The following is a 12,336-nucleotide window of genomic DNA, read 5'->3' as shown; positions in this document are numbered from 1 at the left end:
AAGGAAGGGGAAGGCAGGGGCATATTACGTCCAACGCAGAATTAGATTGTTCGATTGCTGATTGATCATGATTAAATTGTAATGCCCGGATATCTCGATGTTGGAAAAGATGCATGCTTGTAGTAGTCGCTCGGGCGGATGGCATCCCTAAAATACTGCCAACCCCCGACAGTATATGATGCAATGAGTCAACGCCAACCCGGTTACGGCATTTGCTGATGCATGATTACCTACCTTATACTTTAATCCCCATCCAGCACAGGTCTTGGAGGTGCAACTGCAAGCGAAAGGATGGGAGTACTTGCCTCCCTCACGTACCTAGGTACGGATTACTAGCAAGTGCCACTATGGGCGTGACCTTTCTATGAGGGCGCCCCCGTCGCCTCACCCGACGACAACCCAACGGCTCTGCGTATTATCGCCAATCATGGGCCTCATGGGCTCATCACTACGCGATAGCGGTCAGACGGCTCGCGAGATAATTAGTATAATGTCCGTTATGTTTATTTTTCGATTCCTGCAGTACTCTCCTCCTTCCGTATACAGAACATCACTTCCTAGCCGGGGCAAGAAGTATCTCGGTCATGATGTTGCCATACCCTCACTGTATCGCCCAGCACTATCAACGGCGCCTCTACTAGTAACAAAATGACGCCTAGCTGGGTACCTAAAGGCCTAAGTAGGTCATGCTGATGCTTGGTGATGCTTGGCTGGGCGCCATGATGTCACCAGCATCTCGTAATTGCCAGTGCTGGGCTATCCGGTCTGGGCAATGACAGATACCCTTCGTCTGCTGGATCCCTCGGCCGTTCTTTCGCTCTCTATTCTCTACATTCCAATCTGTAACACTGAAGTGCTTTGACTCATCCACATAGCCGTTAACAATATACATCACTATCGCTTCATTTGCCCATGTTGTCTTAGCAGAGTCGAGCACCACAAAGGGTTGCGGCTATAGTCAACCTGACAAGACGACGGACAACGCCAAGATAGCCGTGATTGAGAAGGCCCACACTGCGGGAAAGGCCCTACCGGAGGAGGCTATCTCTGGCATGTTTGCGTTGACTATGCAACACGATTCATATAGTTTGCTAACGGCCCCATGACAGATATTGGCAAAAACACCGGAAGCGGCGGCACGCCGGATGGCGGCTACAACGCGGGTCATGGCGACCCCATCATGCAAATCAACATGTGTGACAGCGACCGAGACAACATAATCCGGAGTTGATGGAGCCTTGCAGAGATTCCTGACCCATCACTCGGCAGTTGCATGCGTAACGCGCCTGACGGTACTAAAGAAGCACCGCGCAGCGGCTGCTGGCGCCTGACGAGACACATACTTTTCGCGATCAAGGTTGTGGGGAAGCAAACACTGTAAATGCAGGAACTTGAAGCAGACCGGTTAGTATTACAAAACAGTACTGGTAAAGATATGGGTCAGTAACCATGTCGGTTACACACGAGCGAATATGTCTCAATCGACCTCGTCTTGAGTTCTCGTTCTCCTTATCATGGCCCTCAATCGGTTGCCTAGGGTAAATGACTATCATCTTCAGCTTCTTCCTTCCCGTCCTCCTCCTCCTCCTCCTCCTCCTCTGCCTCTTCCCCCTCTTCACTCTCGTCCGTCACCGTGTCGTCGTCATCCTCCCCCGAGCTATCCTCATCCCCGTCACTCGAGATGTGGATGACAGCAGGCTGGGGGTCAAACCTTGCCCTCTTGGCGCCGCCTTGCTGGTGCCAGCTGCGAGTGCAGCCGGGAGCATCAGCTGCCCCATCACAGCAATCCCATACGAACCCCTCGGGACAATCCTGTCGCATGTCGGGCGTATCCATCTCCACTTCGTCAGGGTGATCCGCCCACACATCATTATCGTAATCAATTTCAAGGTTGCCTGCGGCGTTGGGGAAATTAATTAGCATCGTCACCATGGGGAACAGGAGACGGGGGGATTAGGCGGTACCGTTGTGGTAGTAACAGGCATCGGACGCGTTCTCGGCCTCGCTGTATGCCTCCTTGCAATTCAGGCAGATGAAGAGCGTGGCGGGAGGGAGTTTGCGTTTGATGTCAGTCCTCGATGCCCGCGCAATCTTGCCGAACATCTTATATGCCTCATGTCCGATTTCGCGGTCGGAACAGAGGCCGGCGAGTACAGTGCGGATCACTGGGTCGGGAGCATTCTGGATAAGCGTGAATATGTCGGCCATGGCCAACTGGTAGAGTAAGGTAAGGACGGTAAGGTAAAGGAAGGATGCCGTCTGGGGACGTAAAGGCTAAGGTTGCAAAAGGTCAGACGGATGGAGAAATAAGGCAACGTTTTTACTGAGACTTCGTTGCATGTCTTTTTCCCGAGACGGAAATTTAGGAGAAGATGATAAGGTGTTTTTGTGATTGCTTTTCCAAATCAGCCCCGGCAGAAAAACGCGTCACGTGTCGAAGCCCTCGAGCCTCGCGCAAATCCCACGAACTCACCTGACCGACAGAAGCAAAGTTTTTGTTAAATTCATTCAGCACTCGATACCCCCCACCCCCCCCCCCCCCAAGAATCTAGAGCGTCAGCATTACCACGCGCCACGTTTGTGAACTGTATTGCCAATTGGCCAAGTCGAGAGCAATTTTTGCTCGACATCCCAAGTCTGCATAGCGCATGAAGCACAAAGTATTGGCTGCTTTTCGCGGCTACTGGTCCAGGGCAGACGCCACAAAATGTTGGGTGCCGCGGAATAAGAATATGATCTGCTTTTCGGTGCTTACCGATGGGACCATGGCTTACATTTAATCGTCTGAAAGTGCCTGCCATCCCAGCCAAGCCTACTTTGATTTTCTTCTAGAGCAACGTTTACTCCACACCACCGAACAAAGTCGAAGCGTCGCTGTCGCGACCCGACAATTTTTGCTCCCGGATCCGAGTCATTAGACCGGCCCGCTACGAAACCCGCGAGCAACAACTGGAACAGATCGCAATGGGCCCATTACCGTGCAATGCAAACCTCAATCACCGACGCAGCAGGCTCAACATCGGTCCACGCACCACCACCTTCACCGCCCTGACCATGGCAACCCTCTTCCTCCTCGCCGTCGTCCTCCCCCTCGTTGCGCACGCCTCGCCGGCCAGCGCCCCGCGGGGGCCGCTCGCCCCGGGGGGTCACCAGCGGCGCGCGCCTGAGGAGCACGTGATCCTGGCCGACTGCGTGGACCCGGCGACGGGGGTGGTGTCGTCGCAGATGGCCTACTACCCGGGGGAGCCGGATGCGCAGGCGGCGCCGCAGGACACGGCGCTGGTGCTCACGGCGCCGGGGCAGGCGGCGCAGTGGGCCAACGCCAACACGTCGGCCGTCTTCACCACGGGCGTGCGGTTCATCGCCGTGCTGGGCCCGGAGGTGGCCGAGGGCGGCTTCGCCGGCACCGGCGACAACGGCTTCACCGACAACGGCGGCTTCCGGTGCTGGAAGTGGGCCCGGGAGGCCCTGTATACCACTGAGGAAGGGATCGTGTGCGACGGGGTGTATGAGTGTGATCACCGTCCTGCGCCCGGTGAGTTTCCTCTGAGCCTCTCTCTCTCTCTCTCTCTCTCTCTCTCTCTCTCTCTCTCTCTCTCTCTCTCTCTCTCTCTCACACTTTTTCTTTCCCTCCTCTCTTCTCCTTTCTGTTTGAGGCAGTTACTGATCATCGTCGGTGTTGGATTACCCAGGGCCTACGCCTACGGACAGTGCTACGGTGGCCCCCGCTGGCTCTGGCTTGTCGAGAGACGCCATCATCGGCATCGTCGTTGCGATAGTGGGCACGCTGCTCTTTGTGGGCGCCGGCTGCCTGGCGTTTTGGTATTTCCGACGGACGCGCGCCGATCGGGCCAAGCTGGAGGCGGAGGCGTCAATGCCCCCCGACAGCATCGTCCCGGTCTCTGTCCCCTCGCCGCTGACTGAGAAGGCCGAGGCGCAGCCGGCGACAACCCTGCCGCGAGAGATGGATGGGCGGTGGGACCGCGTTGAGATGGCCAATAACAATGACAGGTACGAGTTGGATAATCAGGATGTAGTCAGAGTTGCAGCAGGGGAGGAGAAGCACCCGACCAATTGAAGGCGCATGGCCCCGTTGTTGATTAGTCGATTCCCGAGCTCTGTTTACTTTAACGAAGATGAACAAACGAAGTTTGCTTGAACCTACCCGTACTGTATAGCCCAGTACCTTATACCAGACTGCGCCTCGATTTGACAGCAAACGGAGCAGGGCCTGTGTTGCCCCGCGATGCCGGCACTTTTGACTTGGGCGGGCGGCACGAGCGGATCGGTGGGGCGTGGTGGGGCTCCGCGCCGCAATCCCGCTGAGGCATCGTGGGACCCCTGTTAGACCCGACAAAGGGGCTGACCATCCTCCTCCCGCCGCCGTCCCACTCCCACCGCCGCAGATGCGGAGCCACCGCTTGGTGGCTTGATCAATCACCTCCCCGGGACCAACGGCGATGGCAGATGACGATGCGGCCTCTGGGGATGACGGCACGCACCGCTCTCCGCGTCCTTGGCGCAAGCGATCCCCGCCTTTAGCACCGCGCCGCGCAATCCGGCCACTCCTGCTGCTTGTCGCTCTCGTCAATCTTGCATGGAGCCTTTACCAGCTCCCAGTGAGCCGCGTGGTCGAGGGTCGATTGTGCCGCGATCACTATCAGGCCCACGACCCATCAGCCCTGCGTCCTGACGGGAGCGTTCCAGAAGAGCTGTGCAAAGTGGATGATGTGCAACAACGGCTCGGCCGCATCCAGGGAGTCATGGAGACGTTGTGGGTTGCTGGTGGTACGAAGACTCACCAAGTCTTGGCTATGTCCCTCTGCGTGTGCCGGATGCTGAGACCTCTTAGACTTTCTCATGACGATACCGCTTGTCTCCCTGGCGGACCACTATGGGCATCGATTCGTGCTGTGTCTCAACCTCATCCCCCGCGTCTTCTTGCTCGGCTGGACCTTTGTGGTGGGCTACTTCCACCAGGCACTTCCGGTTGATGCCATTCTGGTGGCTCCATCGCTCTCATTTCTTGGAGGGGACTGTGTCTTCAACTCGATCGTGTATGCTCTTGTCGCCGAGCTCACAGACGACCACGTCCTTCGGTAAGCGGGCTGCATGGTTCCTCTCCCTGGTTGGCCTCCCAACGTCCCTGACACCACATTAGAGCAACATTCTTCGGCTACGTGAATGCCGTATCCTCCATCTTCTCGCTACAACTCGGGCCAGCACTTACCTCCGCAACCATGAGCACGCTGCTCTGGCTCCCTCTCTGGCTCGGCATCATCACGCTGCTACTCGCGGTCCCGGTCATCTCGACTCTCGCTCTGACTGCGCACCGCAAGCCGGCATCCGGAGACGGAGAAGACGCCGATGACGCGCCGCTCCTCCCATCCTCCACCGGCCATAGACCTCGTGCTGGCCTCAGATCGACCACGGCCAGCCGCTTCCGCACCATGCTCGCACTCCTTAGCAACCCCTCCCGCAACTTGGTCCTCCTGCTCGCCTGTTTCTTCCTCGCCTCCCTCGCGAGCTCCGACACCAAGCTACTGACGCTGTACATATCGAAGCGCTACCGCTGGAAGTTCTCCTCCGTCGGCTACCTCCTCTCCGTCAAAGCCGTCTTCAACTTTTTCCTCCTATCAGTCGTCATCCCGCGGGTCTTGCGCTGGCGGCAGTCCCGCGCCCGCGCCCCTCCGCCCCCGCAAACCCACGACACGCGGGAGATGGCGGCCGACCGGGACAATATCACGCACGCTCGCGTCTGCCTCGTCTTCTCCGTCCTGGGGGCCGCGGCCATCGCGCTGTCCCCGACGATATGGGTGTTGGTGCTCAGCCTGCTGCTCTACGCCCTCGGCATCGCACTGCCCATGTTCACGTACTCGCTGCTCAGGTCGCCGAGCATGGCGTTGCATCGGGACGGCGAGGAGGCCCCCGGGCCGGGCACCCATCTGTTTTCGGTCGTCATGTTGGTCCGGACGGTCGGGACGCTGTTGGGGGCCATGCTGATGCCGACTTTGTGGGTTCTTGGGCTGGGGGTGGGCGGGATGGCGCTGGGCATGCCGTACGGGGTCAGCGCTGTCTGTTACGCGGTCGCGGGGGTTCTTGTCGCGAGGATTAGGATAGCATAGGATAGGATACGATGGGATGGGATAGGATGGGATAAAGGGCTGTTAATGATTAGATAGAGCGTGAATATGAAAGGAATATAGTAATACATCATCACTATCCACTCTGTGCCATGCGCCAAATCCCGCACTATCCGATTGAATCGCTTCGACCCAGGGAGACTCCCTCTTCACCACGTTTGTGAACCTTGTCATTAGGCCCCCATTCAGCCCAGAGTCTAGCAGAGACTTGTTAAGGGGTGGCGGGGAGAGAGATGGGATTATGTGCCCGTCGCTCACTATGAAGGCTTGAAGTGGGACATCTTCCCCCCGCTGAAGGGGCAGAGTGCTCCGAACCCATACTCATGATAGCCAGTTCGGCAGGGAGCGGGGAATATTTGTCTCAGCACGGCACGTAAAACTAGACAGACGGACTGAGTATGTCATTGGAACCCATGGTTTCTTTTAGATTCTCGCCCTCCCGGTTCCAGCGCGACGAAGCTTCTACTTGACCCATCCCTCCCCGCAGAAACACCGAATCGAGCGGAATAACCAATGCTATACCCCTCCAGCTGCAGTCTAAAAACCATCAATCCATAACCTCAGATGAGGCCCATGACATGATCCTACCAGTCATCTATACGGCATCGAGATCGCGCTCCGCCCTTCCAACCAGAAGAACATGCTATAATACAATTAACCAAACAACCCGATATGCATGAAACCCTTCAAGCGACAAGCCCACTATCGCTTCCTCGTGTCCTTGCCGTTCTTCTTACTCTTCTTCTTATCCTTGGGCAACTCCAGTGGCGTCCCCTCAAGCGCCGCCGTCATGAACCCGAGCATGTACTCATCGACCGAGCGCATCCTCTCCCCAAAGGCATTATACTCGACCTCGACCGGCTCCGCCAGCCCTTCCTCCTCCGCCGCGGCAGACTCGGCAAACAGCCCCAGCGCAGAGGACTGGCCCGTCTTGCCGACCGCCAGCGAAAACGGCTCGGTACCCTCCCTCGGCGTGCCCTGCCTGACGCTCGACACGCCCGACGCCGCACCCGAAGCGGGCTGCTGCTCCAGGAAGTCGGCATCGTCCTGCTGGATCTCCTTCTCGGCCACCCGCGCGGCGGCCACGTCCTCCCTGTCCTCGGCCTGCTCCAGCACGCGGCCGACGCTGCGCGGGTTGCTGCTCTCGACACCCCCCAGGACGCGGTCCATTGCCGCGTTGGCAGCGACGTCGTTCTCGTTGGCCGAGATCTCGCCGTTGGTGCCCATCACGTCCCGCACCGACAGTTTGTTGAAGTAATCCGTTGTGAACTCGCCCTCCTGAATGACCACGTCGTCCAGCATCTGCTTCTGGCTCGCCTTGCGGAGGATGTTGGCCTCGATGGTGTGCTCGCTGACGAGGCGGTAGATGTGCACGTCGCGCGTCTGCCCGATGCGGTGGCACCGGTCCTGGCACTGCTTGTCCATGGCCGGATTCCAGTCCTGGTCGTAGAAGATGACCGTGTCGGCGCCTGTGAGGTTGATGCCGAGGCCGCCCGACCGCGTCGAGAGGATGAAACAGAGGATGCGCGGATCGTGGTTGAACCGGTCCGTTAGGATCTGCCGCTGCTCGACCTTGGTCGCGCCGTCGAGGCGGAGGTACTTGTGGCCGTGGATGTTGAGGAACTGTTCGAGGATGTCGAGTACCTTGGTCATTTGCGTGAAGATCAGGGCGCGGTGGCCGCCGGCTTGCAGCCGACGTAGAAGCTTGTCGAGGGCTTGTAGTTTGCCACAGTCGTATTGCAGCAGTCGCTTGTCGGGAAATTGGATCGTTAACCGCATGCGCGCCTCGTGCCATGGGTCTGGCGGCCGCTCTTTTGGCATGTAAGGCGCGTACTTGACAGGGGCGGATAACTTCAGGTCCGCTTCCTCGAAAGCCTCGATGCCCTTCTCGCCGAGTAGGAACCTATTCAGGTCGCCCGTCACGACCGCGGGGGTAACGCAAGCAAACTTCGTGATGGTCGTCTCCATCGAGTCGGCTCGCTGCTGAAGCGTCGGGATCGCATTATGCAATAAATGAGAGTCCTCTTCGAACCAGCTCATGATCTTCCGGGGAACCTTGGGCTTCTGCTTGAACGGTCGGCGGTGGGTATCGAGCGTCAAGAGCTCGACGAGACGCTTGCCGTAGATCGGCCGCTGCTGGCGGCGGAGTGCGTTGAGGTAGACGCAATGCTGGAGTTCTTCAAAGCGGCCCCAGCGCGCCGCGCTCTCAAGATACACGATGTTGGACTTGACTGTGGCAGGATCCAAAGCGTGGTAGGCGTTATTGGCTCGAGTCTTCTGTGCCTCCCTGAGGTCGAGGAGGATTCGGTGAGTGCTCAGTTGAGAGATCCGGTCTGCGTGTATCGTCGACATGTCCTCGTACTGCGTTGGAATCATGTTGAGAAAGCTGAGGCTGACAACGCTCATCGGCTTCTCCGCCAAGAGCCTCTTCCTGACAAGTTGCTCCTTGATCTCATAGCCCGCAGGGACTGACCGCTGCATGCGGAAAGACGTCATGATGGGCCGGTCCACGAACAGGTCCGGGTGGTTGCACACCTTCCTCAGCTGCATCAGACAGTTAATGATGGACATGTAATTGCCCGAGGCAAGAGTTTCCCGCGTATCTGTGCGAGATAAGAAACCGTCGTACAGCTCACGCTGGCGCTTGGACAAGCGGCAGAACTCGACGTGCTCGTACTTGGCTGGCATTTGCTTTTCGACATCCGCTTTGAGTCGGCGGAGGAGGTACGGCCGGAGCACCTTGTGCAGCTTCGAGATGATGGCGCGGGCTTCGTCATCCAACTGTTCCCGTCCACTCTCAAGAATTTGCGATTCGGGCCTAGAAAACCAGTTGTGAAACTCCTTGAGGTCGACGAAGCCGCCCTCCCCGTTTTCAGGAGGGGCTAGGAAGTACAGGAGGGACCACAGTTCTGTGAGATTGTTTTGCAGCGGAGTACCAGTAAGGAGCAGTCGCGAATGCGTGTTAAAACCTAGCAGGGTCTGCCAGCGCTGAGACTTGAAGTTCTTGATGTTGTGCGCTTCGTCAAGGATCATGTAGTGCCAGCGTCTCCGTCGAAATACCTGCTGATCCTGGAGGACCATCTGGTACGAGGTGATGCAGACATTCCAAACGTCGTCGTTCGTCCAACCCTGGCGTTTCCTCTTGCGCTCTTCCTGGTTGCCGTAGTATGTGAGAATCTTGAATCCGGGGCACCACTTTTTGAACTCCATTTCCCAGTTGAGCATGACGCTGGTAGGCACGATCACGAGGTGGGGGCCCCAGACCTCATGGTGGCAGGCGAGATGCGCCAGCAGAGCGATGGTTTGTATCGTCTTTCCCAGGCCCATCTCGTCCGCGAGGATACCGTTAGTGTTGTTCGCGTACAGAGCGGCGAGCCAGTCAAGACCAAGATGCTGATACTCTCGTAGAGTCCCACGCAACAGGAAGGGAATCTCGGTTCTTGGAGCGGCGGGTTGTGGCGAAGCGGATCTACTATCGGTTTTGGGTGCATTGTGTAGTGAAAACGACGTAGGGGTCTCAATATCCGTGGGTTTGGTGTCATCAGATGTCCGCGGCGACTGGCTTCTGGATGGACTGTGGATGTTGGTGATTGGGTCGGTCTCTGGGCTGTGTTGGGTTACCGCCGAGGTTTGCGTGGTCTCCGCCTCGGCAATGGCGGGTAGAGACTCCGCCGGCACCTGAGGAGCATCAGGCATGGGTATGTCGGTTATGGGCTCCGGTTTTGTATTGACTTCTCCCAAGGCGGGCGTAGGCCCTGATGATCCAGAATTCGCTGCTCGGATCGACGACATCTGAACAGCTGTTGCGTCTCCAGTCTCCACCGGTGCGGATTCCACCAGCCCATTGCAAAGCACTGGCTTGTGTTGTGAAGATGGTCGCTCACTTTCTGCGAGGCCTTGCCCAGGATCTCCGGCCATTGGCTTTATCGCCGACGTTCCGGATGTTGGCCGTTGAGGCTGTTCTCCGAGGACGCCGTCGTTCATCTCTGCATCTGATACGGCTTCGGGGTTTGGGGGGACATCGGCATCCGCCATATCCACATCCACGTCCATTCCCTCCGAATTCCCAGCCACAGCGTCAGCCTTCAACTGCTTTAGTTCGGACTTCTTGAAGAAGAGCCCAAGGAGGCCAGAAGGTTCATCCTCGGACTCATCAGCGTCATCGCTGCCCTCATCGTCATTGCTCGTGCCCGACTCATCTTCGCTCGACCCGAGATCATCGTCCATGTCAATGGACTCGTCACTGGTGTCATCATCATTGGGGCGCGCACTCGCAGGGCCGTCGACAGGCGCTTCCGAAACCGCGTTATCGTCTGATAAATTATCCAGGCCAGGCAGATTCGCATATTTCTCTCGCAGTTGTTCTTGCGTAAGGCCCTCGTCCGACAGCATGGATTCTTTGTCTTCTTCGTCGTCCGAAGAGGACATGTTGTCCTCGTCCCCTTCTGAAAACCCTTCGGACCGATTGCTTTCGTCGTCTGTGCCATCTTCATCGTCCACGTCCGAGATCATGTCCTCGTCATCGAGGTCGTCTTCTGAGAGGTCTTCTGTGTCGAGACGTGCTTTCCTAGCCTGGAGCTTTTGCTCCGAGAGATTGACTGCCTGGTTTAGGGCAGCCTTGACGCGGCGCTGCTCCTCTGCTTCCCATTCTGCCAGTCGCCTGCGGTTGACCTCTATCCGTACATTATCCCACATGCCCGTGATGGTTTTAGTGACTTGCCGCCATTTCGCCTTGGTCTTTTCCATCTCTTCGAGTTCGATTTCTTCCGCCGTCTTCGGTTGCGGGTTCCGCCTCCTCCACTCCGCTTCACAGGCAATGGCAAGTCGTTTGGCTGTTGCTCGATGCCGCTGCTGCTCTATAAGCATCAACTTCCGGAAATTGCTCATCGCCTTTGTGAGATGGTCCATGTGCGCCCACTGCCGCGGGGGTTCCTCCTCAGGTTCGGGTTCGAACACAGAGCACCTTGCCTCGGCCAGGATACCGCCCGGTTCCACCTCCTTCTCGACGCGTAAGATGAGCCGAGCGTCTTCCCTAGCCATCTCATCCGTGTATCGCGGCCCATCCTCGGACGGGACCAGCAAGCCCCCTTCCTCGACAGGGATCTCCGTAGCACGCTCGAAGAACTCGTCGAAAGTCGGCCCAAGTTTCGGTCGTATGGTCGCTTGATCCCGGTGGACAAGCGGTATGGTCGTTAACGGCGGTCTAACTCGCAGCTTGATACGCGGGGTAGTGCGCACGGCGCCGGGGGGTGTGGTGTCGCCGTCATCTTCGGGATTCCGAAGATGACGCGTCGAACGACGCGTACCGAGGGATGGTCGCGGAGGCGTAGTAGGACGTTTGGGAGATGCGGATCGCCGCCGACTCCGAGTGCCAGATTTCGGGTCTTGGGTCGTGGGTTTCCGCTGCGATGGTTTCGTTGCCGGTGCTTTGGCCGGCGGATGTTTGCTCGAGGACGCCAGACGCTTTGGAGCGGTAGCAGCGGCGGGGGTCGAGACGTGGCCGTTCGTCGACGCATGACGGTTCTTTGGAGGACTGGATTGCTGCCCGTGGAGTGCCCTTCTAGTTATCCGTTTGTCGCCGCGCTGCAACTCTAAGGGCACCGTGTTGATGCGTCCAGACTTCCGACGACCGTCTTCGGTCCGGAATGTCGACGGTCCCTCGGCCTCGACCTTCTTCCATGGCGGCGACTCGGGCTTCGGTCGGCGCACAGAATTATTCGGGGTCGTATCGCGGACCCGGCGCCTTTTCGCGGGAGGGCCATCGTCGGTGTTTGGTGCCTCACGCGTGTTGACGCCATTGCTTTGTGGGGTTTCGGTCTGCGATCGCTGCTCTCCAGGGTTTTCGGACGGCTGCACATGGCTATCAAATGTATTAATACCTTGTCTGGAACGGGGAGACTCTTGTTTGACGGCTTCGGCGGGCGCGAGACCCGGTGTGGATGATGGTTGCTCGTGGTGCTGGCCATTGTCGCCGCGGGTTGCAGGCGGCGGATTTGCGTCCGTTGGGTCGGGCGACGCGATCTCTGTCATAGTAACGAGGGACACCGCGAAACAGAGACGGCCGAGATCTCGACGAATCTGGCATCTGGCAGGATGAAAACAACGTCAGGCGAATGGTAGAGTTTCAGAGTATCTCCTGTCTGGATTTGGGCATGGTCAGCGGTTTGTGAGGCTGGCTACAGCGTGTTTTCGT

The 12,336-nt window shown here is 57.9% G+C and overlaps 4 protein-coding genes across 4 annotated transcripts; 2 read left to right on the top strand and 2 right to left on the bottom strand.

The window, feature by feature from the left end:
- Nucleotides 1–1,533: 1,533 nt before the first annotated feature.
- On the bottom strand, nt 1,534–2,208 carry MFIFM68171_07670 (uncharacterized protein; the record flags this gene model as incomplete). The annotated part of the gene is made up of 2 exons (XM_071063090.1): nt 1,534–1,895; nt 1,965–2,208. 2 exons carry the CDS (start codon nt 2,206–2,208, stop codon nt 1,534–1,536), a joined length of 606 nt encoding a protein of 201 aa, XP_070919191.1.
- Nucleotides 2,209–2,964: 756 nt separating this feature from the next.
- Nucleotides 2,965–4,078, top strand: MFIFM68171_07669 (uncharacterized protein; the record flags this gene model as incomplete). The annotated part of the gene is made up of 2 exons (XM_071063089.1): nt 2,965–3,535; nt 3,693–4,078. The coding sequence occupies 2 exons, from the start codon at nt 2,965–2,967 to the stop codon at nt 4,076–4,078; spliced, it is 957 nt and encodes a 318-aa protein (XP_070919190.1).
- A 382-nt stretch (nt 4,079–4,460) lies between these two features.
- MFIFM68171_07668 (uncharacterized protein) lies at nt 4,461–6,125 on the top strand (the record flags this gene model as incomplete). The annotated part of the gene is made up of 3 exons (XM_071063088.1): nt 4,461–4,788; nt 4,853–5,099; nt 5,162–6,125. 3 exons carry the CDS (start codon nt 4,461–4,463, stop codon nt 6,123–6,125), a joined length of 1,539 nt encoding a protein of 512 aa, XP_070919189.1.
- Nucleotides 6,126–6,845: 720 nt separating this feature from the next.
- Nucleotides 6,846–12,173, bottom strand: SWR1 (swr1 complex component; the record flags this gene model as incomplete). Its single annotated transcript, XM_071063087.1, has 1 exon — nt 6,846–12,173. The coding sequence occupies one exon, from the start codon at nt 12,171–12,173 to the stop codon at nt 6,846–6,848; it is 5,328 nt and encodes a 1,775-aa protein (XP_070919188.1).
- Nucleotides 12,174–12,336: the final 163 nt, after the last annotated feature.

The sequence above is a fragment of the Madurella fahalii genome, assembly GCF_045866475.1.
Source record: "Madurella fahalii IFM 68171 DNA, scaffold_4, whole genome shotgun sequence".
Taxonomy (NCBI): domain Eukaryota; kingdom Fungi; phylum Ascomycota; class Sordariomycetes; order Sordariales; genus Madurella; species Madurella fahalii.
The sequence above is the reverse complement of the archived record's forward strand: the minus strand, read 5'-3'. Positions and strand labels throughout refer to the sequence as shown.